At 26.6% G+C, this 24,557-nt stretch overlaps 3 protein-coding genes across 19 annotated transcripts; 1 reads left to right on the top strand and 2 right to left on the bottom strand.

Annotated features, from left to right (window-relative positions):
- Positions 1–54: 54 nt before the first annotated feature.
- LOC122576995 (protein phosphatase 1L-like) lies at positions 55–18,882 on the top strand. Of its 5 annotated transcripts, none has more exons than XM_043748166.1 (10): positions 55–159; positions 548–695; positions 15,834–15,915; positions 16,230–16,475; positions 16,672–16,869; positions 17,586–17,879; positions 17,953–18,109; positions 18,185–18,315; positions 18,415–18,722; positions 18,805–18,882. In XM_043748166.1, exons 3-10 carry the CDS (start codon positions 15,880–15,882, stop codon positions 18,878–18,880), a joined length of 1,446 nt encoding a protein of 481 aa, XP_043604101.1. In that variant the 5' UTR covers positions 55–159; positions 548–695; positions 15,834–15,879; the 3' UTR covers positions 18,881–18,882. The 5 variants fall into 5 exon arrangements, with proteins under 5 accessions (XP_043604101.1, XP_043604044.1, XP_043604252.1 ...); XM_043748109.1 differs by having other exon boundaries at positions 113–366; XM_043748317.1 differs by lacking the exon at positions 15,834–15,915 and having other exon boundaries at positions 113–366.
- LOC122575524 (dedicator of cytokinesis protein 9) lies at positions 2,918–15,018 on the bottom strand. 5 transcript variants are annotated; one of them, XR_006319469.1, is made up of 30 exons: positions 14,706–15,018; positions 13,916–14,032; positions 13,451–13,629; positions 13,273–13,342; positions 12,471–12,911; positions 11,885–12,379; positions 11,627–11,793; positions 11,380–11,541; positions 11,238–11,317; positions 10,908–11,161; positions 10,597–10,838; positions 10,312–10,411; positions 9,821–10,192; positions 9,560–9,757; positions 9,345–9,491; positions 8,977–9,163; positions 8,873–8,902; positions 8,054–8,232; positions 7,698–7,906; positions 7,208–7,615; positions 6,830–7,130; positions 6,577–6,736; positions 6,303–6,463; positions 5,879–6,208; positions 5,670–5,820; positions 5,142–5,404; positions 4,706–5,063; positions 4,342–4,633; positions 3,826–4,207; positions 2,918–3,659 (listed from the first exon to the last, which is right to left on the bottom strand). XR_006319469.1 is itself a non-coding variant. In XM_043744608.1 (29 exons), the coding sequence occupies exons 1-29, from the start codon at positions 14,802–14,804 to the stop codon at positions 3,973–3,975; spliced, it is 6,387 nt and encodes a 2,128-aa protein (XP_043600543.1). In that variant the 5' UTR covers positions 14,805–15,018; the 3' UTR covers positions 2,918–3,972. The 5 variants fall into 5 exon arrangements, 4 of the variants coding, with proteins under 4 accessions (XP_043600543.1, XP_043600666.1, XP_043600757.1 ...); XM_043744608.1 differs by having other exon boundaries at positions 2,918–4,207; XM_043744731.1 differs by having other exon boundaries at positions 2,918–4,207; positions 5,679–5,820.
- LOC122577300 (cysteine protease ATG4B) lies at positions 18,834–24,291 on the bottom strand. 9 transcript variants are annotated; one of them, XM_043748756.1, is made up of 10 exons: positions 23,748–24,282; positions 23,468–23,539; positions 23,232–23,402; positions 22,830–23,007; positions 22,681–22,760; positions 22,439–22,590; positions 22,266–22,344; positions 22,027–22,181; positions 21,755–21,920; positions 18,834–20,668 (listed from the first exon to the last, which is right to left on the bottom strand). In XM_043748756.1, the coding sequence occupies exons 1-10, from the start codon at positions 23,752–23,754 to the stop codon at positions 20,511–20,513; spliced, it is 1,218 nt and encodes a 405-aa protein (XP_043604691.1). In that variant the 5' UTR covers positions 23,755–24,282; the 3' UTR covers positions 18,834–20,510. The 9 variants fall into 9 exon arrangements, with proteins under 9 accessions (XP_043604691.1, XP_043604636.1, XP_043604528.1 ...); XM_043748701.1 differs by having other exon boundaries at positions 23,468–23,682; positions 23,748–24,280; XM_043748593.1 differs by having other exon boundaries at positions 23,468–23,647; positions 23,748–24,279.
- Positions 24,292–24,557: the final 266 nt, after the last annotated feature.

The raw sequence follows: 24,557 nt of genomic DNA, 5'->3' as shown, positions 1-24,557 counted from the left end.
TAACTGTGTGTACTTTTAACATAAAAGTTCTAGGTAGAAATCTGTGTATAAGTACTTTACTCTCCTGTCCTCCCCTTTACTCTCGCAGTACGTCGTGTCGTGTCCATTAATGACAAAGTGTAGGTTCTGCAAGGGCGATGGAAAATACAGGAGAGTGAAGTACGTTAGTCGTACGATAGTGACGCTACATACTAAAGCTATAATATGGCTGTGATCAAGTTGCTTTACAATCCCAATCCATAGTATATACAATAAGAGTATACATAATAATACATATCAGTGCGTGGCATGAACATACCTATATCACCATGTTCGTACATAAAGATATTCGAAACCTAACCCACACTAAGATAAGAAGTACCAAAAGTATGTATTATTACTGTTAATGTTATTATAAATATCTTGGGAATCTAACCGGGAAACGGTTATATGTATAAGGAAAAGTTGTTCGGAATTAATACATATTTGAAAATCCTTAAAATTGATAAAGTTAAATTATATATTGGAAATAGTAGAAATCTATAATGGATCTTTTTCTTTTTTTCAGAACGTATGCTTTCCTAATGTCCTTGTCTAGAAGAAACGTGCTATTCATCCTCTGCTTTAATTTCAACTTTGATGACATGATTAGTTTTAACTAACTTTAGTTATATCATTTCGTCGAAGCAATTCATATACGAAATAAGCCAAAACATGTAAGTAACTAAACTTTAAACTTATTATCGCATTACTATTTATTTAATTTAATAAACAAATTATTTTATTTGCGCAGTATGATTTAATGGAATCACTGTCTATGAAATACTTTATATATTTTCATAAATCCATTACACATCTAATAAATAAAAACTGAATTTTTTCAAAGCAAGCTTTATATTTCCACAGTTTCTATTCATTAAAATTATGATTACACTAATATTACTTACATAGTTGCAACATTTATTTTCATGCATCATTCTGTTTTATTATTGAATTTAGACACTTATTATATTCTTCTCTCTCTCACATGCATCCATAATTCAAAATATTTCCATATTATAAAACTTCATATCGAATGTAAATTATGACAGTCATATATTTTGTGCAATATATTATATATCATGGTCAAACTTACATTTAAGTCATCATCAAAGTAGACTTTAACATATCATTGGACAGCATTCTGACTTTTATTTATAAACATTTTTGCAACTAAAGAGGCACTGTATCTTGAAACATAGTTTTTTAAAATTTCATTTAATAAATTTGCAGCATGGCAAACTTTTATTAATCAAAATCATATATATATATATTTATATATATATATATATATATATATACACATATAATATGCAAAGAGAAGCAATAATTATTAATTGTATTTTATATTCAACTCATCTTTAAGAATATTTCTGATATAATTTTCATTTGATTATGTGTCTAACACATAATTAACTTTTATCTTTATATACGTATATTTGAATAAAATTCTTAATAATTTTAAATAATTCGTAATTATTGCCTCACTTATTTATAGAGAGTTTTAGCTTTCTTGAATTTACAAGTGCAAAAGCAATAAATTTGATAAAATTTAATAACACTAATTCAACTTAACTTTGTGCTAAGAAAAATCAATGTGTTATTATGCGTATGAAATATAGTTATTTCTTAAATGTAGTTATTCTTTTAATAAACAATTCATAGCTTAATAAACATAACTCCTTCTATTTCTAATAGTATTATTTGCTATATTAAACATAGTTAAGACAAATATCAACATATATTTCCAAATATTCAGACGCATTACTCTGCGATCTAATTTATGCTATAGCTAGACTACTAGTGCAGTCTGAATAAAAGAAATAATTTGCAATGGCACATAAGTTTTACAACATTCCAGTCAAGTATTTTTATTATTTCGTAGTTTATCCACCGTGTAAATGAACTCTACTAAAATATAAATCTAATAGTTTTCATTTACATATTATATAGTTCTTCACTCAGCATTTTTTTTGTAGTGTAAGAGCTGTATACGCATTTTTAAAATTGCAATTTTGAAAGTAAAATAGTTTGCAATAATTGTAACAATAAAAATAAAAAATGACATAATTAATTTTATGTTCAATATTCGATACAATGTTCAAGTTATTGAATAAGTTCTTAAAATTATTAATGCATAATTATATTCTGCTTTTATACAATAATGAAATTTACTTTCTACAGCACAATCGTAATCACAATCTCACCAGACTTCAAAATGAATAATTTTTTATGGTTATTTAAATATACATTTATTATAAATTCTATTCTTTGCTTGCACAAATGTCACATAAACAGTTTTTTTGTACTACCAAAATTGCAAATGTATGACAATCACATAACATAATATAATTTGAACATAAAATTCTAATATCAAATAATATATATTCATAAAGATAAATAATCATATTTAATTATCAAAACAATATTTTATATGTACTAATTACAATTATATACAAATTGAGTACCCATAATAGCACATAAATTCTGCAAAATATTTTAGACTGAATTCTATTAGACTGAAGTCTGAATGCAATTAATATCTTTTTCTTTATAGATATGATAATTAGCAAAATTTTATCAACTAGGAGAAATAAGATTTATATAAAACAAATCTTTTCTATTGTTTATTTAATTTGGTGATATTTTATGTGCAATAAATTAAAAAATTTCCAATCTCTGTATTCTTATGTATAGCTAATTTTGAAAAAAATTATATGCTGTATAAATATGATAAAGTGTTATTCCCTATCAAAAACCTATTATAAGAGAGATATATCAAAGAAATTCGCGCATAATATAAAACAAAAATTTGTTGAAACACTTGTTACGAAAAATTTTGTTAAGTACATCGTCCATAAAATTTTATTGTATTATTAATCAGAATGAGGAGATATTATAAAAATTTCGTATAGAAGATACCGAAGAAAAATTTTTAATTAAAACTTAATTTTTTATTAGTCGTTATCATATAAAAGCGTAAAAAAGATATATGAAAGTTCAAATGTTTAAATTTCTTAAAATGTTATGACATCACAAAATATTCTCCTCTTCTCGATTAAATAATAACATTTGCATAAATATAGAATAATTGCTAGCTACATGTTTACATAATACATATATATACGTAGAATAAATTATACAAATATATACAAATTAAGTCCTACACATTTTAACATATTCTAATGTACATACAAATCATTGAATTCTTGCAGAATATGTACGCATATATAAATGCCCCTTTAGGTGCTCGACACCAAAATATACTACATTTAATTAGATTTAAATGTGTCTGTAATATTTCTAATATATAGAAAACATATATTTTTTTAATATAGATGATTATAAATCTTGTAACTAGCAAAAGTGTAGTGAATCTTTTATGGAAATAAAAAATGTCAGTAGTATTCTTTTTACTTCTTATCTTCATGTCTATATAATATTTCAATTGACGTAATTATTTAAGAAAAACAAAACACGTAATAAATATATGAAAATATGGCAGTGATTAGATATTAAGAACCTTCTGTAATATTAGGCCTTGAGATAATTTATACTTTTATATTGATCAAAGAGAATAATAGATATACATCTATTATGAAATGATCTCCTAAACTAAATATTTTAGCATTTTTCCCATTCTGTCAAATAGAGCAGAAAAGATCTTATTATTCATCATTTATACTCGAATAAATGATAAAGAAATTAATAATATAAAGCACATATATACGTATTTTATAAAAAGAAATAAATTTGATTATAACAAATAAAAAATTTAAGTAAATACGCAATAATAGTCTTACTTACAGTCGTAATTAATCACTTGTAACAGAAGTACTTTTGAGCATATGCGAATTAATCATGGGTTAATATGACCCAATTTATATCATTCACTTATAACAAAATGTGCATTAAAAATAAAGCTAATTTAATTGCAAATGATTTCCTATTATCTTAAGCTGTACTTGTGTGATTACTAGCACCACTGATAGCACTAAATAAAGCAGCGCTGTTACGTTTAAAATTTCCAACTTGTTCATCAGACCAAATAGGTTCCCCAAGTAATGATGACAAATTTTGGCAAAGTTTCTGATAATTCTCACGTAACACTTCTTGATATTCATGCTGATCAGATGTAATCAACTTACTATTTATTTGCAGAGCTGTGTAACATATTTTAACAAATTCTCTGAAAATCAGATAATTCCAATTAATAAATTTTGTGTGTGAGATGTAATATACTTTGAAAATGCAATGATTGTATATATATATAATAAATAATTTATATATATATACACGAAATATATTTTTTAAAGAACATACCTGAAAACATCTTTTAGTTCTTCAACTTTATCATCTGGATATTGTGGAGACAGTGCAGGATCTAAAAATGCGGAAGCGTATGCGAGTGGTCCAGCATTTACTGTAACACATATACTTCCTTGTAATCTTAATTGCAATTTTTTCACGTCTGTTGGTCCTATAAGAGCTACATCTTCTAATTCTTGGACACGTTGTCGCATTTCATCTAAAGCGACTTCGATTGGGCTCAGTTCCATTATTCGTTTTTCAATAACTAAAATACGTTTTTTAATGTATGGAAAAGAATATTGTGCTGAAATCATAAAATATGCTATCAGGTATATATCTATAAATAATATGGTACATAATAATGAAGTAAACTTACTTGTAAGAATTGTTCTACGTTTCCATTGTTCTTCTGGAATACCTCTGGCTTTTCCTTCTTTAGTGAATGGAGTTTCAAACATAAAACATGATATATTATGATTCTGTTCAAACTCTGTTTGTCGTGTTTCTAACTCGTATTTTTCGAAATAAGGTGTAACGTGTGTCACTTGAATATACGCTATTTTTGAATCTAGTTCGGTTATATCGATAGGTATAGAATCCATTATCATTTTAACATTTTCCGAGCCAAATTTTTCAGAGTAGAGATGATGGAGACGTTCTGAAATTTCAGATAAGGATGTAACTTTTGGTTCTTTGTAAATGTACTCTTGCCCATTTTCATCCTCAAAATATGCCTAAAAAACATTTATTATAAATTATACACACAAAATGTAATGAAATAACATTATACATTGGCTATTAATAATATTTACCGTGCCAAAAAATGCAACTCTATAAAATCTTCCAAGAAGTCTTTTTCCGGACTTTGTAACTTCAACAATTTTATTACAGGCTTGTGCCAAATGAGAATAACAATTTGCTAAAGCTTCATAATTTCTTTTCGCTTCGTACATAGGAACTATTAATCTATACAAATGTCCAAGAAGTTCAAATCGTTCTGCTTTCTCTAACATCTCAGCACAAAGTTCTAATTGTTCAAGAAGTATATATTCGTTGTAATGAATATCTTGCACGCCTAAAATAATGCTAGTGTTTATAAAATTTTATATTTAAAAATATACAATTGATTTCCAAATAATTCACCAACATTAAAAAATTCCAGTAACAATTTTTAAATCGAAATTCAAAGTAAAAAGTGCATTAAAAACAAAATGTTATAATTTCAATATAAATTAATAGTTCTAACATTTAACAATAAATAATATAATAGACGAAAAGAAGAACGGAATGTAAAAAATAATAGAAACGTAATATATAATACAAACATGTGCAAAACATACAAATCTCACCAGCATCAAGTTTAAGACTGCATTCATCTCTAGAGATGTTTTCAGAAATCTTGTCAAAGGCTTCTGCACCCCACGTATGAACTTTTCTCAATTTTAAATACTCTGCTATTAATGCGGCAATATGTAATTGACAACAAGCAGCCTAAAAGTGATATAGCATAAGGATATTAAGTTCTTTAAAAAAAATTTTTAATGTATACCTCTGAAAAATTTCCATCTCTTGCGTGATTTCTAGCCATAGTTTCTAACCATGTATGTCTCAATTCAGGTGTACTGGCATAAGAATTAGCCAAACTATGTTGTAGGTCTACCAACATTTCAGGATCATTGTTATGTTCTCTCATTTGAGCTGTGGCCATCAAAACAGTCCTAATTCTTTTATTCAGATCTTTAACTTCAACTGGAAAACCAGTACCCTTCATCACTTTATCAGAAGAAGCATAGCTATTTATTAATGATAATGATTCTTGGAACCTTGAATTATTTAATCCAATAACATTTCCAAGCATTTGAGAAACAGATATAATTACCTATTTACATAAATATAAAGTATTAACATTTTTTAAGCATTATCAGAGTTAATCCAATGTATAAAAGGGAAAATTATTTTCGTCATACACTTACTTGTAAGTGAACCCTAGTTAGTCCTTTCCTACTAGTGAACTCAAAATTGCTTCTCATAAGAAGATAAAGTAAAGCACAAGATTCCTGCCGAATGGAACTTAACTTACTATTACAGCAACGTAATAATTCGTAACATAAACGTCCACATAATACGGCATTTCCTATAAGAATAATAATATCTAGTTAATTAAAATAAGACAGTATAATTTATTAAATATTTAACTGTTTTTTATCTACACCCAATAGAATCACACCCAACTGTTAAAATTCATACCTTGAAATAGAATTATAGAATAATTATTTAAAAAGGCTCTGAAACTGGCAAAAACGTGCCGTAGTAAGGTTTCAGACTGTCCAACTTGCAAAAACGATAAATATATACTAAATACTTTCTGCATTATGGGATTATCACCATCTGCTGTTAGAAGCACATCCTTTACAAAAAAAAAAAGAAGAAAAATCAAATATAACGTAGATAAATATTTCTGAATTATGACATATGTATAAGTGGAAAATTTCTTTTATACCTTAAAATGAATACAAAATAATCCTAAACAATCCAATGCAATTAGACCAACTTCTGTTGCCATATTCGCTTCTAATAAAGCTTGATGCACTTTCCCACTATCGCTTTCAACAAGATTTTCCCGTGCAGTAGTATTATGTGGTTGTAAAGTACTAGTGGCGGGTCCATCGTTAGAAAAATCTGGAGGTGCCATTCTAGCTGGTAATGTCATTGCTTTCACTGTTCGAGGCTTTCCAGAACTATTTACCATGTTTGCAGCTATTTGCCTTTTCCCAATATATTTAAAATGATGAAGGCTCATTCTGAAATAAAGAATGAACATAATAACGCCTATTCTGCACTAGAAGTAACTTTTATGTTTAACTTGACATTAACTTACTCAATTACTGTAAAGAAACTTAAAATTTCACAATCGCTGCACTGTTGCCACCAAGCAATAACTTGATGATCACCTAAGTATTTTATTACAAATAGAAAACAGAGTAAAATATCCTTAACTTCCGACGACTGCAATTTATCACATCTAGGTGACGATTGTGTAACACTTAAAGAACGAGAATGTCTTTTTTTTTCGCCAGTACCATTTTCGATAGGTTCACGAATAATAGTAGTTTCTTGAGATATATTTGATTGAGAAGCACCAGATATTGTTGATGTATCTGATTCTATACTAGTACAAGAATATCCATTAACTAATCCTTGGCCTGCTATGGCTGCGAAGTATGTAGAATCTCGTAGATGCATAGACGCCCTTATTGGAGATTGAGTTTCCAAATGTAACGTAAGCCTACATATATTTTTTTATGTAGATTGTTTCTCTTATTTTTTTATTTATCTTAAGCAAATATGATACTGTAAAATTTGTTTACCTATGTATTGATTTTGGAGTTCCAGTGGTCGCAGTAGTACTCGCGGTATCTTTATTTGCCAAAAATGAACTACTAGTTGATATTCTATTTGTGCCATTTTGCCTAATTTCTGTTTTACTGCTATCATGTATGGATTGCAATCGATGTAGATTTTCCAATACAATACCTAGCCATGGTATATAAGTGGATGCTATCCTACTTAATTGACCCTGTAATAATAAAATTACATTATTTTAGAATTAAGTTTACTTAAATATTTGTACTTCGAAAACATTAATTATATCAAAAGTATAATATATATAAGATATCATATTAGAATAAAAATACAAAGGTAGAAATAAATAGAAGCAATTTACCTTATTCTGATATCTATCATCAAGTTCATGCTTTGCCATTAAGTCTCTTAATGTAGATATTGCAACTTTACGAATTTGTACAATTTCATTTAAGGAGGTTCTAACTTCTTGCATTAACAGTCCAACTAAGAAATGATGTTTGCAAAAATCTTCTGACAAACAATATTCATTTATTAAATCTGTAATGAATATTTCAAATTGATAAACTTATTTGATTTACTATAATTTTAGATAATATGAAAATAGAAAAACATGTACATACAAGGGTCACCTAAATATAGGAAAAATTGAATGAAATTACAGTAGCTTAAATGAAATTTTTTCATTAGTTTGCTATCGAGATTATTGATTATTTTATAGATATTTAATATTTAAGTAAAAAAGATATCTTTTATCTGAAATTACCTATTGATTAATCATGTGAATATTACTAATTATAACCATGATTTTGTAAAATGTTTGCAAATTCATGCAGTTTTTTTACATTAAATATTTTTAAATAGCGAATATGTACTAAAATAAAAATAAGAAGTTTTGCATAAAAGTATAAAATATAACATAAAATTTATGTGAGTGTGTAAATCTATATATTCTATATTGCAAAAGTTCAGTACTTCATAAATTCTATTTGACAATTTTCAGTGCATTTAAATATAATGAAACAGGCTTGCATAGCAACAAATAAGAATGCCATGAAAGTATTTTCTAAACATCTACTGATTGATAGTGATTAATAACAAGAAAATTGTATGCAACTCCCACTCACTATGGCTACGGTAACAAATCACAATAAAGACGGGAGTGTATGACTTAACATACCATCACATTCTGGATCACTCTCTGTATCTTCTAAATAAAGCATAAAATGATTATATTTACGAAACATTAGGCATCAAGTATAATATAGTAGTAGTTAATTTTACCTTTGGAAATGATTCGTGATTGCATCATTGGTAAATTGAAAGACACATAATGCTCGTGTGAACAGATTATTTGCAAGAATGTAAATTTAAAATCATGTAGTGTACGTTGATCTCCAGGAGAGAAATTGTCCATGTATGAATTTATTAAACGAAAAACGAACCCACGATCCATAAATGTAAGGCATCGCTATTTTAAGATATGAAGAATTAATGATGATTATTTTAAAAGGACTATTTTCATATATAATAAAATACTATCATTAACAATTACAGTATGAGACTTTATGAAACTTATGCTTATCATTTGCTGTATTATTATTACTCTAAAAAAATATTTAGCCTGTAAATAATATATAGCATTTACTTACTTTTAAAAATTGTGCAAGACTTTTGTTTAATTCATGTGTTTCAACTGGCATCTCTTTATATTTGTTCATAAGATAAGGCATAATAACTTCCACTAAACTTCGAATCTTTTCATGATATTCTTTTGAAAATCTTTCATTTCTATGCATCTGTAAAAGATGTTAATTAATTTATACTTTCTAATAAATTATATTTTTCATATTGTTACAAAACGTACTTTTATCCTTCCTGTCGAAAGCAAATGCTGTGCCATACTCTTAATCATTATCTCAAAAAAGAAACTGGAATGATGCATAAATTTATTTACTACTAGAAAGTCAGTATTACTTGGCTGCAATAATGTAGGAAGATGTTTTCCTAATTGTTCATGAACTGTTATAATACCATTTCCTTGAGAAGGTGGTACAAAAACAAACTGTAAAAGATAATAATATAAAATTCACTAATAAAGTTAATCAATTCCATTAGCAATATTTACCTTAATATAAGCCTGAAGTGTTTCTTTCCTACCAGCTTCATGCACCATATTTATGAAATGTATTAAAACTCTTATAATATACCATCCAACTTCTTCATTTGTAGTACATGTTAACAATGTAAATAACTGATTCAATATAGTAGGAAGAAATGTAATAACTGTAACTAATTGTACTGCATGAGCAGCTTTTAATATTTTGCATGTTTCCGAATCCGCTGGTACCGCACCTAGTTTTGTATCTAGGATGCGTTCCATATGAGCAAATAAATTATGTAAATGTACATCACGTGTAAATACAGTTGAAATCAATTGAAATGCTACTGTAAATACCGGCCGTTGAGAATCAACCCATATAATTTCCGGTCCAGCATTCTAGAACAACGAAAAATTTATCTTTAAAATATTAAACGCGATAGCTATAAATGGTTATCATATTTTATTATCTTTTTGAATTAATAAAATATAAGTATATAACTTCATTTTATTTTTACCCCTTTTCCTAGTCCTAGAGGTTGTATTGAAAGATATCCTGGTGGTAAATGTGTTGCAACAGGTAGTGCTTGTACATTCATATCCATATCCACATTTAATCTATGTAAGATATACAAAATTAATATAATATAATTATATATATATATGAAATTACATAATGCAAAATTTAATTAGAAAGTTTACTTTGTAAATATAATATCTCATATTTATATAGTATACAATTATAATTACATATCAGTGTTTTATTAGTGATATATAAATCGTAATTCCTAACATTATCATACCTTCCTTTATGCAACAATGGAGACCAAGCATAACCAACACAATTTTCAACACCATTTTCTTTTTTCTTATTCATATCACAACTTATATGGTAAAAAGAAAAGAGTAAATGATGCTTGGCATGAAGTTTCGATGGTAACCTTATTTTAATTTCTTCATACCAAGAAGGAACTGCATTATGATGTAAAACCGCGCAAGATGCTCGTAAGCATAAAAGTGGAGCACCAGGTCTTCCATATATACACTATTATGAAAAAATCCGAAAAGTATTAGCAATAATTTAATAATCTATGAAATAACATATTCTACATACCCTTAAAGGTGTAGCATTTTCACAATCATTGTCTCGTAATTCAATAACGCACGCAATATTTCTAGCTCTGGTGAATATTTTTTGAGTATCAAAGCAAAGAGTTTGCGGATATACATAAAGATGGTTAATATAAGTTGTATATGGATGAACATCTTTCTCTGAAGTACTTTCAAACTCTGCAATCTCAAGAGTTGGTTCAGATATTGGCGGTAATGGAAATGGCTTCAAAGCTGCTAAAGATGTAGATAATGTATCTGTAAAGAAAAAATGAAAATTAGATTATTCAAGTTTATACATAGTAAAAAGAAATGTTATTCTCCAGATACATACTGTCAGGTAAATCTGTAATTGACTCAATCTTTATTTTCAACCAACCAGGTATCACAGTCAATTTACTAAGTTTCTCAGGCCTATAATAAAAAATATCAAAATATATATCATATATAACTTACTATATATTATATATGCATACTTTCTATACTCTGAAAGGAGTTTGAGTAATTCTTCATCTTTTATTTTATTTCCTTCTTGCCTATATATTGCAGGAAAGTCTGATGATGTATCTAATTCATTACTATATAATCTAAATAATGGTCTGGCAGCCCAAGCAAACGGCATTCTATAATTTCCCAATCTAAAAAATTTATAATTTTTTGGACAAAATTTTACAATGTACAGAAAAATATACAGATTAAAAATGTAACCACATATAAACTTACCTTTGGCAACATGCTCTAACTTGTTTATGTACTTTTAAACCTAATCGTGGATCTTTTGTAGCCCTTAAATATGGTTCAGAAGTTTGGCATATATTCCCTTGTAATATTTTATCTATTCTTACAACCAAAAATATATCAGGGTGCGGATTACTAATACTAAATATAGCCTATAAAAATATACACTGCTGTTACTAAACTACACAATGATATTAACATTATTGTTAAAAATTTGATACTTTAGAAAAAGAAAGAACAAACCTGTTTTGGATATTTAATCCAATCTAGTGGTATATTTTTCAGATCATTTGGTAGTTTAATATTTTCTGTAGATTCTGTCATAATACCTACAGGACTTAATTCTTTTACTATTCCTTGAACAACCTCATGATTAATATCAAAATGAAAATTTTCAGTTAGCTTCCTGCCATTTCTTGCATCATAAAGACTTAGTGTAGTTTGATATGGTTCCACCTGACATAATGATTCTTTCTCATCTATTGGTGCTTGTAATCTAAATTTAAGACTTTCACATTTTACAAAAATTCTCTGCCCAAATTGTTCTTTGTATGGATCAATATTCTGTTCATTACAATTGCCTGGTTGTTGTTTAGTATGTGGAATATGAGGATAAATACTAAACAATTGTTTACGACATTCTCGTCTCGCTAATGCAATACTAGTATCTGTTTCCCTAGAATACTTTATCAGTTGTGGATTCATACTTTGTTCTAAGCCTTTGAGCGTTCCATAAACCTACAAATAATACAATAAACTCAAATGGAATTATATGTAAATAAGTACACTTAAAACATTGGAGACAATGCTTATTTCTACTTTTGATTACCTGCATAGGTTGAGGAGAAGGAGGAGGTGTATTGCATGCTCTCTCTAGCGAAGCAGCACGTTTTTCTTCTTGTTGCTTATAATGCTGTAATACTGAGCTTAACTTTAATAACCAATCCTGCATATCTGTTTCATTGTCTGCTGCTAATGTGTACGATTTATGAGTCCCGCTCATTCTTAATTCAAAACAATACCTCCCACGTTTTGGATTTCTAATAACTTCAGTGCAAAAATCCATTACTATCGTCAGTTTAGCTTCACCCTTTTTTTCATCTTTAAAAAGTTCAAGAATGTATGTGCCATCAACTTCTTGACGAAGATGACAAAACCTTCTCTTAAATGATTTTGAACCAATATTTGCAAACATGCGGTCACTACTACCAATTTCTGGTCCTTTCATTAAATAGCCTTCCTTTGTTATTCCATTACTCTTTGTTAATTCCTAATAAAATTGAACAAGTTGTTTTAATTTCTTATTCCTCCCTTATAAATTTATTACCTTAATTTCTCATAGGTCTATAATGATAATCAGAAATAATAATAGATGAATTTAATAAATGTTGTAAAAGCGATATTTAACATTATTTTTCATTATTTAGAAAAATGACATGAAAAAGATAATATTAAAATATCTTTTTAAAATATTTTTTGCTATTTGTGTATAAAATATAATGCAAAAGATAATACATTTAATATATAAATCTTATTTATCCAAATATAATGCAAGTAAATGATATTTTAATAAGAAATATCAGTCATAATCCAACCTTCAAAAAGTTCATATTAGAAGCAAAATATTTTACCTCATCAACTTGGTCTACTTCTGTATCAATTTCATACACTTCATCTTTTAGATCATCTATTTTTGCTACTCTAAAAAATAAGAAAATACATATAAGCTACAACAATATATTTTATATTTTATGAAATAAAATTTTGCAATAATAAAATATTATTTATAGTCAAGTTTTATATTTATACTTAGGTAACTCAAGATAAGTTCCACTATATGCTGAATATTTATAATGTATGAGATTCCAATTAGATGTGTAACTTCGTAAACATTCTTTTGTAAGAAGATTCTCTTCCCCTTCCTCATTATCTGAAGTTTGTGGTATAGTTGGTACAAGAGTACGATATCTTCTAGGTAATACCACTTGCTACATTAGAAAGAGGATATTAAAACAATTAAAAAAATACTTAAAATTAAATAATTTATTTAAGTAATCTTTTTAGTAATAAGATTAAAAATATACATTATTATATATTATAGATAATAGACACTAAGTTTAACACTACATTTTTTAAACAATAAATTTAAAAAGTAGGTTCCAAAAATTGCATGATATTAAACATCCTGTGCATGGTCCTATCTGATAACTTATCTGTCCCTGCAACGGATGTAAGTGTTTCAGAATAGATAAGAAATAGTAAGTTAAAACTCACTGAAATATCATCCCTAGGGTATAGCAGGAGTTCTCTCTGAGGGTCGTTTTGTAATAAAGTTTTATTCTTTAATACAAAATTTTCAAAATCTATGGGTTCTACTAGATGTGGCTTATTCTGAAATTAAAACATTTTCTTAAAATAAATAATACAAATTAAAAAAGATATGTATACATATGTTGATTTAAAATACTTTGATATTGTAATAAGAATTATTTAAAAAATTTGAAATAAAAATAAACAGCGACAGTAAACTATATAAAAGGCTATAATCTATATACATTAAAACTTGTAACATAAACTTTAAAAATTAAATATTAATTTGTCAATACTTATTATGACAATACAACAGGTCAAATAATTCCTTTTAAGAATAATGTAATTTATTTTTAATTCAAGGTAATAATTAATGAATAATGAATCAAGGTATTACAAGATACCATAAATGGACATGTTTCAGTGTGAATAACATTATCCTTAAAAAACCAGAATTTCATGTCTCAACCCTGCTACAATAAAATAAAAAATAACGTTTTAAAAATATAGCTAAATTGTTGATCCAACGTTATTTTATCTCTTCTTTAGCTTGAAATATTTATAGTTAGCCCTGTTCAGTTGACAGCAATTATCATGAATAATGAATTAACGATATTATGAAGGTCCTGATAAATGACTGCAGGGAGAACATATTTTCACTGGTATCAATTGTTGCATATTTGTTATTCAGAAGATAATGTAAAAATATATGCAGAAAATCAAGCGGCAAAATGTATCGTGCCGAGAAACCTACCTGTACGGTACTCTCTCGTACTACCTGAGAGACGGTCTCTCGTAATTGAGCGGCCATGCCCGGTTTACCCAGGCCACGGGTAAACTTCCTTTCGCTCATCTTTGTTGATGACACATTGATCTCATCACCGTACGCCAACGAGGACAATCACGATCATCACGCGAACTCATTACACTGGGCAATACTAAACATTCGTTATTGTCGCAGCCATATTTACGCGGCTTCTAAACTCACGTCGTAGCAACGCATGACAGTTCTCCCTATGCAGTTTACAGCGTACAGCAACGTAATACATATATCGCTGCAACTATATCCGGTATATGTGCTTACATACAAAATATGTACTATTTAATCACGCTCTAGCCTACATAACGTTGCACTTATGCATATGTAATACGGTCTTAACTCCCTGAATAAAGTTAAGTAGAGTCAACAATTTAAAAAATTTTTACATATTTTATATATGCAATAAATTTGACTTGTTAATTTTAGAACAATTTTGTTTATGGGCTCTTAATGTAAATGTGAAAAAATGTTTTTTATGTTACAATTTTAACAATAAAAAGAATTTTGTTTTCTTTTATATCATTGTTTATAAAGTAATCTTGAAAATCTTAATGAAACATTTACCTGCATGTACATATGTGAAAGTCACGATTAAAGAAATCGTACTGTATACTATATGATATTGTGATTATTAATTATTTCATTTAAAATTGTAATGTATTAAATTTTTGTATTTAATCTTATATTTTAACAAATTATTTTTTCTTGTTTTCTTTACTATGTTATACCTCATAAGATATTTTTACTGGTTATGTCATTCAAAATACTTAAATTATATCTGATTCTATAGATATAAAGTAATTTTGTTAATTATGTGAATAACGTGAAATGCCAGCAATGCCGCATGCTTAAAATTACGGCGTGAGGTCAAACGTCTATCTACAGTAACGTTTGTAATTTGGTATCGTCTGCTGTAAATACCAAATAGTATACAAACTTTTATTTTCCTCGAAGTTATAATCTTTTATCGAACGAACGATTATACGAATTTCGATGCATATTTGGTGCTCCGTCAAGTGTGTGTTAATTGTAAATAATTATCGAATACTTATTGATATTTAGGTTTACAAGAAAACTGGCTTAATTTAAGGTGTCAATGCATTAGATTATGGATGACGAACTAGAAGACAAGATTTTATATCAGGTGACATAAAAATAATTTAAAAGATATAGTGTTTTCTTCTTTTTAGAAAAATGTTCTTTGAAAATCTAATATGTATTATATGTTCGATCTACGATTTCTGTATTCTGTCTAGTATTCAAAAATAGTCTTGTTTGATTGCTTTTGAATCTTTGTAATATACTTTAAGTAGAAAGTAATATAAGTTTATTCCTTTATTAATCTATGATAGAGAGAAATATTCATAGATTATGATATACTTGACTATTTGAAATTTATGATTTCTTTATAATAACAGCTATTATCAATAATTTTGTATTTTTGTTATTGTGCAATAGACATATGTATCATACATGAAGCTAGTGTCAAAGTTTGCAGTGGGTATTCCCACAGGATTAAATGCTGGCATAAATTCTCCTTTGGGCTATTTTTGGAGAATCATGAGAGTCTATGCATTGAAGCCAGAAGTATTAATTTGTGGTGCAGTTTTGGCAATAATTCTATTTTATATACAAGCTGTTGATATATGGAGCCGATCATTACTAGGAAAAATCCAATATACACTTGGTCGTACTACATCAAAAGTAAATGAACTAGAGAATAAGCTATGTAATAAATATATTATACAAATAGGGCTAATTAGCATTATACTTTCGTAATTAAATGTGATATATATTAGTTGAAAAAATTACTTAATTATTTGTTTATCATTTAATTATTTGTTGCTCAAAGCATTACAAAAGAGAAATAAACATTTGCATCGTGTCTTATTATTTTTAGGTATCAAAACTACCATTTTTAGTTAATGATTCTGTAAATAATGGGGTGAAGCTTAGTTGGGAATTAAAACAAGGATACGTTGCTGCATATGCTGTTCAAGGTCATAGAGCTCGTATGGAAGATCGTTTTGTTGTAAATGAAGATATGAACAATACAGGTGTATCTTTATTTGCAATATTTGATGGACATGGTGGAGAAGTAAGTTCAAAAAGATCTGACACATGAATCTATTTAATAGAAACTTAATCAATTATCCAATCAATTGTTCAAATAGGATATTTTTTAATGATTACTTATCATTTTTATTTGACTTTACATAATTACTTATCATCATATAACATTATCATTCTAAAATTTCTAAATTTATGATGTTATATGACTATTATCTTGCAAATTTACAGATTAGAAACACAGGAATAAGGTAAATAATGATAAAGTTATACAGAGATAATATGAAAATATGGAAATAGATTTCATTAATATCATAATATATTCATATACTTATGTATTTTATGTTAATATATATCAATTATTTAGAATACCATTATAGATTATAGAATAATATAAAATATTATTATGTTTGTGTTATATAATAGCTTAGCTTATATAGAAAAATTTAAAAATTACTACGACAGTGCATGTAATAATAAGACAAAAAATTAAATGTCCTTCATACACCAATACCTTTAGCAGATGACTCAACAATATGTAAATAATAGATAAATTAAAAATTTTTTTACTTATAATAAAGCAGATTATTAAGATATATTTAATATATTATATTGCTATTGTTAGTTTTACTTTAAATAGTATGAAATATTTCAATGATAGCGTACCAATGATATGCCAATATTTTAAACATATTTATTACTTATAAACGTAAAACGCTGACATATGTTTTTATTTCTTAATAGTTTGCAGCAAATTATGCACGTGATAAACTTATTCCAAGCATTAATAAAAAAGTGATTGAATTAAAAGATATGATAGCTGGTAAAGCAACACACATATCAGAAAACATAAAGCAAAATGAAGAAACAGAGAAGAAAGAGGAAAAAATTAATGCAGATCACCTTGAACGCAAAAAATCTTTTCGTAAAACTGTAAGCACATCTTTAACAGATGATTGTATGAAAAAAAATGTTGGTGTAACTGATCCAGAATTGCTTGATAAATTGGATAGCTTGTCAAGACCAATAACAAGAGAGGTATGATTGATATTATATCTGATATCTTCTAAAATGGTAAATGTATAAAACAGTATTTTTTGTTTTAACTAAGGTAAGACCATGTAGAACAGTGGAAAAGCCACCAAAAGTAGATATTACGAATTACTTGGATGGAAATAAAATAAACTATGGTAGATTACTAACTGATGAAGTATTGGCCGTAGATAGATTATTAGTTGAGGCTGCTAAGAAAAATATGGATATAGCTGGTAATTATCTTTTTACAATTTATATTATTTTATTTATTCAAATTTAAAAATAACTTTTATAAATGTATAATACAGGTACAACTGCTTTAATTGCTCTCTTAGAAGACAATAAATTAATTGTAGCAAATGTTGGAGATTCAAGAGGTGTAATGTGTGATGGAAAAGGAAATGCCATACCTTTATCCTTTGACCATAAGCCGCAACAAGTATATAGTTTTATTTATATAAATTGCTTAGGTCTTATGTAATAAATTTATGTTATTTAATAGTAAATATATTTTCTCATTTGTGAAAATAATTTCTAGGAAAGAGAAAGGAGGAGAATTAACAAAGCTGGTGGTTTAGTAATATTTAATGGTGTATGGAGAGTTGCTGGTATATTAGCAACTTCTCGAGCTTTGGGAGATTATCCATTAAAAGATAAAAAATTAGTGATTGCTGATCCTGATATTTTAACTTTTGATCTAAGTGACCATAATCCGATGTTCATCGTCCTGGCATCAGACGGTTTATGGGATACTTTTACAAATGAAGAGGCTGTCGCGTTTATTAAGGAACGTATAAACGAACCACATTTTGGTGCAAAAAGTATCACATTACAAAGTTATTACAGGTAATACAATTCGATCTTACGATCTTTGCAAATATTGATTTAAATCAGTTTTTTATTATGTATTTGTCTTTTTAACATATAGGGGTTCTGCAGACAATATAACTGTAGTTGTAATTAATTTGAAGGATCGTAAATACAGCATATCAGAGGTCAAATAGAATCAATAATCTTTTAATTATACAACGAATTTATGTTTTTTCCAAAGATATTCTAGGTTTATTAATTACTCATTAACGAATAGTAAGTGTAAATTTGGGGAAAAAAGTATGTGCTCTCATTTGTGTAATACAGAAATATGATGTTTCAGTCTTTATTAAAATGTTTCCCTTTTTATAAAGTCAATTTTTGTTTTGTTATAATATCATATACATTTTTATGCATCGTATATTTATTATGTTACAATACTTATGAAATATCCCTCTTCTATCTATAAAATTTAAACAAGTGCAATATTTTTTTTTTACCTCGTATGTTTTTGAAATTAAATATGTTTGTATGATATGTTGTTAAATTTATCCTCTGAAATATCTATTTTTCTATTTCACAGCAAGTACAGAATTCATATATACTTATGCATGTTGTCATTTATTGTAATAATGGTCTATATATATACATATAATACTATAAAATTATACTAGAATGAAATTTTTGATGTACAAACGTGAACATATAACATTTATTTTTGTATAAATTTGAATGAATGAATTTCGTAAATGAGTAATTTGAAAAATCACATTTGGATATGTTACATAAAATAACTACTAACATTTAATATAATACTTTACACTTAAATGACTAATGATCGTTTAAATGTAAAAAATTCTGTACATTGAAAGTAATAGGTAATAAAAGTATAATATAAATACATAAAATTTAGTTCTAATTTTTAAATAATGTTGTTAGCAAAAAGTTTTTATTGGGCACTTAATAACAGTTACAACGTCATATTATCTAATATGAGATAAATTATAATATATCATCATCTTCAAATTCTAACAAAATATTAATGAAATTGTGAGTTCTTTGTGAGAATTTTATATTATCAAAATTCTTTTTATTCATATAATACATACAAAATTATATACTAGATATTTTTAAATTGTATACTTTACTTTATTATATAAAAGTTGAAATACAGAAAATTTTGTAGTATTCAAATAAATACATTTTGCTGTTTATAAAGTGCGGCCAAAATTGATCTTAAATATTATACTACAAAATATTTATTCATTAAAAATTAATTCCATGTTTGAAAGTGTATACTTATTTAGGTATCACATGATGTTAAATTTTCATATTTTTGATGTAACAAGTACTTAGTAAGCTATAAACTAGCCATTTTTTTTAAGTTTTTAGTCAATTCTATAAAAATGTAGATATATTTATATTTATAATTTGAATACAAATTCAACTATTAGCCATTATGTTATAGAATAACATAACATTAAAATAGTTTGTTTAAGTATATGTAGAAATAGTAATATTTTTCGTCATTTTATAAAATTTTTAATTGTATATAACTTCGAACTATAAAACATCATTGAATATTTTTGATAAAATTTTATCTATTGTTCCTATGCACTTTATATAACTTTGAAATTGTGAAAGTTTTTATTATTAACATAGCTAATATTATAAATTTTATAAAATCGAAAATCTATTAATGCAATCATACATAATGTAAATCAATATAAAAATCAGTTTGTTTTTCTTTCATATACTTATGTTAATAAAAAAATTTTACACTCCTGGATTTAAATTTTAGCTTTATGAATTACCAACATATTTTTAAAATAAATAATGTATAAAGTTATAATCAAGTTTTTTTATATTTAAATATTCAATTTGATTTTTGTTCATTTTTGTAAATTTACGATATGCAATGGCGTACAAAAGTTCCCGGCGAAGTAGATCTTTTAGCATACAGTATATACCAAAATAGACATCTAAAAAATTGTTAAGCAATATTAGATACATGTGTATCGCAAATAAAAGAAAACAATACGTCAAATAAACACTATTATATTGTGTGTTACAGTTATCTAAAAATTGTAAAACTAGCATGTTTAAAAATTTCCAGTCAGTATCCAATATACCCAATATCCAATATTAATTAAAAGTTTTTAGATATCACTGTTGAAATGTATAGTGAAAACTATCTGACTGAAAACTTTTGCATGCCATTGTAGACATATCACTATATATTAAGATCATCACATGCATTATCTGTTAAAGAAGGCAAAAATATTTTAAGGACATGAGTGTTCTTAATTTTTTATATTTTTATCAAGTCCAACTAATAAGTAATTTTTTCTATTGTACAGTTTGAGAATAAATAAATAAATAAATATTACACATAGTATACCTTATGTTTAAAATTAATTTATTTCAAATATGTGTATGTTTGTGTACTTAAATTATTTTTAACGCATAATTATTAAAATAATTTAACTATTTACGAGACTTAATATATATTAGAATTAATTTTTTTCATTGGTATAAAAAGTAAGTAAGTACATTCTGTATTGTTTGTAAAATTAAATATCTTTTTATTTGTGGTTTGAATATACTCTTTATAGAAAAATTCGTTTATATCAAAATTATATTATATCAACAATGTGAATAGATCACTCATGTCCAAAAAATGTAAGTATAAGTAATATATACAGTATTTTAATTATTTGATATAAATTATTTTATTATTCAATTACTAGTACTTTGAAATAGTACTAGTTTAAGTCAAATGTAGATATTGGATGAATGGTTGTATTTTATGTACGAATGGATCATTTCTGATGTTATATATACATTATTTATATCGTAGATTTTGTTAATTGTTGATTAAATGTCAACCAAGTAATTCAAAGTCTTCATCAGATGTATCACATTGTGGATCTACATGTTCAAAATCTACAACTATAACAAAGAATTACTAAGACGGACTACAATAAATGAAATTTCGAATTATTTACACCTTTAGTAGAATTTTCCCTTTTTTTTTGTTAATGTTATATCAACTTCAGAACACTTACAAGTTGAAGTTGCTATAGCTTCTGACGCTATATCTTCAACTGGTGACCACTGTGCTAATCTTTCTGCACATAATTCAAGTAAAGGTTGCTTTTCTGGTGTTATTAATTCTTCCTGAATAGATTTGCATAAAGATTTAAAGTCCTTTTCAGTTGCGCAAAAGAAACACTGAAATGGAACGTTATTTTTTTACTTTATAAAAATATATCTTATTTTATAAATTGCTTAATTCTCCGACCAATTTTTAAATAACAAAAATTAATTATATACTAACAAGTGCTACAGAAGGATCTATTCCCGTGATAGGTATACGACTAGAAGATTTACAATGGTAGGTAGCATCCATTTCAATCTCTTCCTCTTCTAGTTTTTTGCCAACACTACCCGATCTTTGTGTTGTATGAGGATCTAAATAAATTACTTCATTTTCTGCAAATGCAAAATTGTAATTTGTGTACATTTTCATTGTATCTTTCTTTAATTTGATAATTCTATTTTTATATTTATACATACCGACGCATCCTATGAAATATAATGCAAGATTAGGTTTTCCTCCTATTACTCCTAGAGATTGTGGAATTTTGAATGAAGTCTGAAAAATTATAGGTATGAATATATTATCCTTAACTTCATTCATATTTCACTCCAATTTTAGCCATTCATGCAAGAATTGATTTCTTCATTACTTTAAGACCGTTAATGTAGATAGGATTAATCTCGCTTAATCCAAGGCGAAGAGGTATTAAAAGTAATAAAGGTTTCCATTGGCTAGGTGCTTTCAATGGTACAGCACCATCAGCTTCCACTGTTGTACCTCCTTCCACTCTACATTGCTTTACTATAAATGTTTAATTATATGATACAGTTTAATGTTTAAAAATTTATTAAAATTTATTAAATAATAAAATAAAGAGTTTTGATTACTTACAAATGTCATTAACTATTAATGTATTATCCAAAGCAACGTGTATTGTAATTGAACTCCACTCATCAAACACAACTAATTTTCTAAAAATTGAAATTTGATAAAATATCAAATCTTATATTAGAAATATTTAAAATATAATAAATATGTACTTTAATACTTGTGCTATTGTGTTGGGTCCAAACCATTGTCCAACTTCTTTTCCTTCTGATGCTCCCATTGATGCAATTTGGTGAATAGAGAAAGCAGCAGTTCGTTTGTCTTCAAAACGTTCTAGAATTTTCAGGTACGTACTGTTTCTAGTTTCTGCAGTCCATTGCCAATCTCTACCTATTATATAAAAATATATAATATAATATATATTATATAAAAATTAAATATTTATAATTTATATAATTATGATTAACAATATTTTATTTTAAGAACCGTTATTATGTTACAAAATTATTTAATTGATAGATTTTATTAATACAATTATGAACAACTACGTATTTAAAATTGTTACAAGAGCATTAAACGTGAAATAATATTATTAGATTAAAATTAACAGTTACCTAAATGTAATATAATTAAAGCTTGACCAAGAACCATTTGACCACATCTTAACATACAACCCCAACCTTTGTCGGATGTAAATGTAGAATTGTAACCACCAATAGGCACAAAATTTTTTCGGTAAGTAAACCATAACTTGGATCTTATATCCCTACGAATTATGTCCAGTTCTGAAATTTAAGACCTTACATATCTAATTTATTACAGATCTCTTTACTGTGACTGTGTATTAGACCTCTTATGGCATTATATTTTTTCCCAAGAATCCATACTGGTTCATCTGTTTGTGGTATATCCTCTGGTTCGTCTGAAATATTTTGTGTGAAAAGGCTGTCCATTCTCACAGTATTTGCAAATACTATCTATGTCACTTAAAATTCTTCAATGTATCATAAAGATAAAATGTTTTGTTACTCTATAATTATACAAAAGAGAAAGTATAGCTTTTTTCTACAAGAAAAAGAAAGCAATTGGAATAAGGTTAAATATTTGTCAAAGAATGACATTCTACATACAATGCATAGTACAACCACCTTCAACTTGGTAAACCAGCTTTCGTCATTGCTTATTGAGCGAAGAATTCATTGTTTTTTCAAATAACAAATATAGTATGTACTAGTATTGACTTTAACAGAATGTCAATAATATCATATCAGCAACACAGCTGATTAACAAGGATCTCGAGGTTAGTGCAATAACCGAGAACAGCTTGAATTCTAATATCGTATAATGTATAAATAATATATACAAAACGTTATTTTGATCCAAAATATTTCGTTCCAAAAATAATAAGATATGAAATATCCTCTTTACGTCCAAATCAGCACATAGTAATTCCCTGTATCTGACATCTTTTTCATTCCACTTCGTAAAAATATATATTTTGAATACTCCTTCTTTACGCTAGATGGCATACATTTTCATACGAAGTATATATATACACTCGCATACTTACCTCGTCTGTGAATCCAAGTCAATGATCTAACTACCTACTTACCAATGTTAGTAAAGTTAACAGAAATAAAAATGCTTCTTTTATTACACACCCATATAAATATACTCATGTGTAATACTATAGTGTATAAATTTATTTAAATTAAATAAATAGAGATTAGAATAAATAAAGAATAAACAAAGAAATTTTATTTTTCATTAACTAAAAACTTGTCCATCGATTTATATTCCTTATTACAGCATAATGAAAATGTTATCAATATCTGAGATCTTTTTTATACAAATTTATTTGAACACAATCTCATTGAAACTATTTTTACTTATCCATATTATTATAATAAACTTTCATTGTTTATTTAATATAAATTATA

The sequence above is a fragment of the Bombus pyrosoma genome, linkage group LG1, assembly GCF_014825855.1.
Source record: "Bombus pyrosoma isolate SC7728 linkage group LG1, ASM1482585v1, whole genome shotgun sequence".
Lineage (NCBI taxonomy): Eukaryota > Metazoa > Arthropoda > Insecta > Hymenoptera > Apidae > Bombus > Bombus pyrosoma.
The sequence above is the reverse complement of the archived record's forward strand: the minus strand, read 5'-3'. Positions and strand labels throughout refer to the sequence as shown.

Excerpts from the sequence above, each read along its gene's own strand:
- LOC122575524 (XM_043744608.1), bottom strand. The coding sequence starts at position 14,804 with ATGAGCGAAAGGAAGTTTACCCGTGGCCTGGGTAAACCGGGCATGGCC. Across the intron at positions 7,131-7,207 it reads AGTTTCTTTACAGTAATTGA|AATGAGCCTTCATCATTTTA; the intron begins GTAAGTTAATGT and ends TCTTTATTTCAG. Across the intron at positions 4,634-4,705 it reads ACGTAGAACAATTCTTACAA|CACAATATTCTTTTCCATAC; the intron begins GTAAGTTTACTT and ends TTATGATTTCAG.
- LOC122577300 (XM_043748701.1), bottom strand. The coding sequence starts at position 23,570 with ATGGACAGCCTTTTCACACAAAATATTTCAGACGAACCAGAGGATATA. Across the intron at positions 23,403-23,467 it reads AAAATATAATGCCATAAGAG|AACTGGACATAATTCGTAGG; the intron begins GTCTAATACACA and ends CTTAAATTTCAG. Across the intron at positions 20,669-21,754 it reads AGCTATAGCAACTTCAACTT|ATGTCTATTTTGGTATATAC; the intron begins GTAAGTGTTCTG and ends ACAATTTTTTAG.
- LOC122576995 (XM_043748166.1), top strand. The coding sequence starts at position 15,880 with ATGGATGACGAACTAGAAGACAAGATTTTATATCAG. Across the intron at positions 15,916-16,229 it reads AAGACAAGATTTTATATCAG|ACATATGTATCATACATGAA; the intron begins GTGACATAAAAA and ends ATTGTGCAATAG. Across the intron at positions 18,316-18,414 it reads TTGACCATAAGCCGCAACAA|GAAAGAGAAAGGAGGAGAAT; the intron begins GTATATAGTTTT and ends AATAATTTCTAG.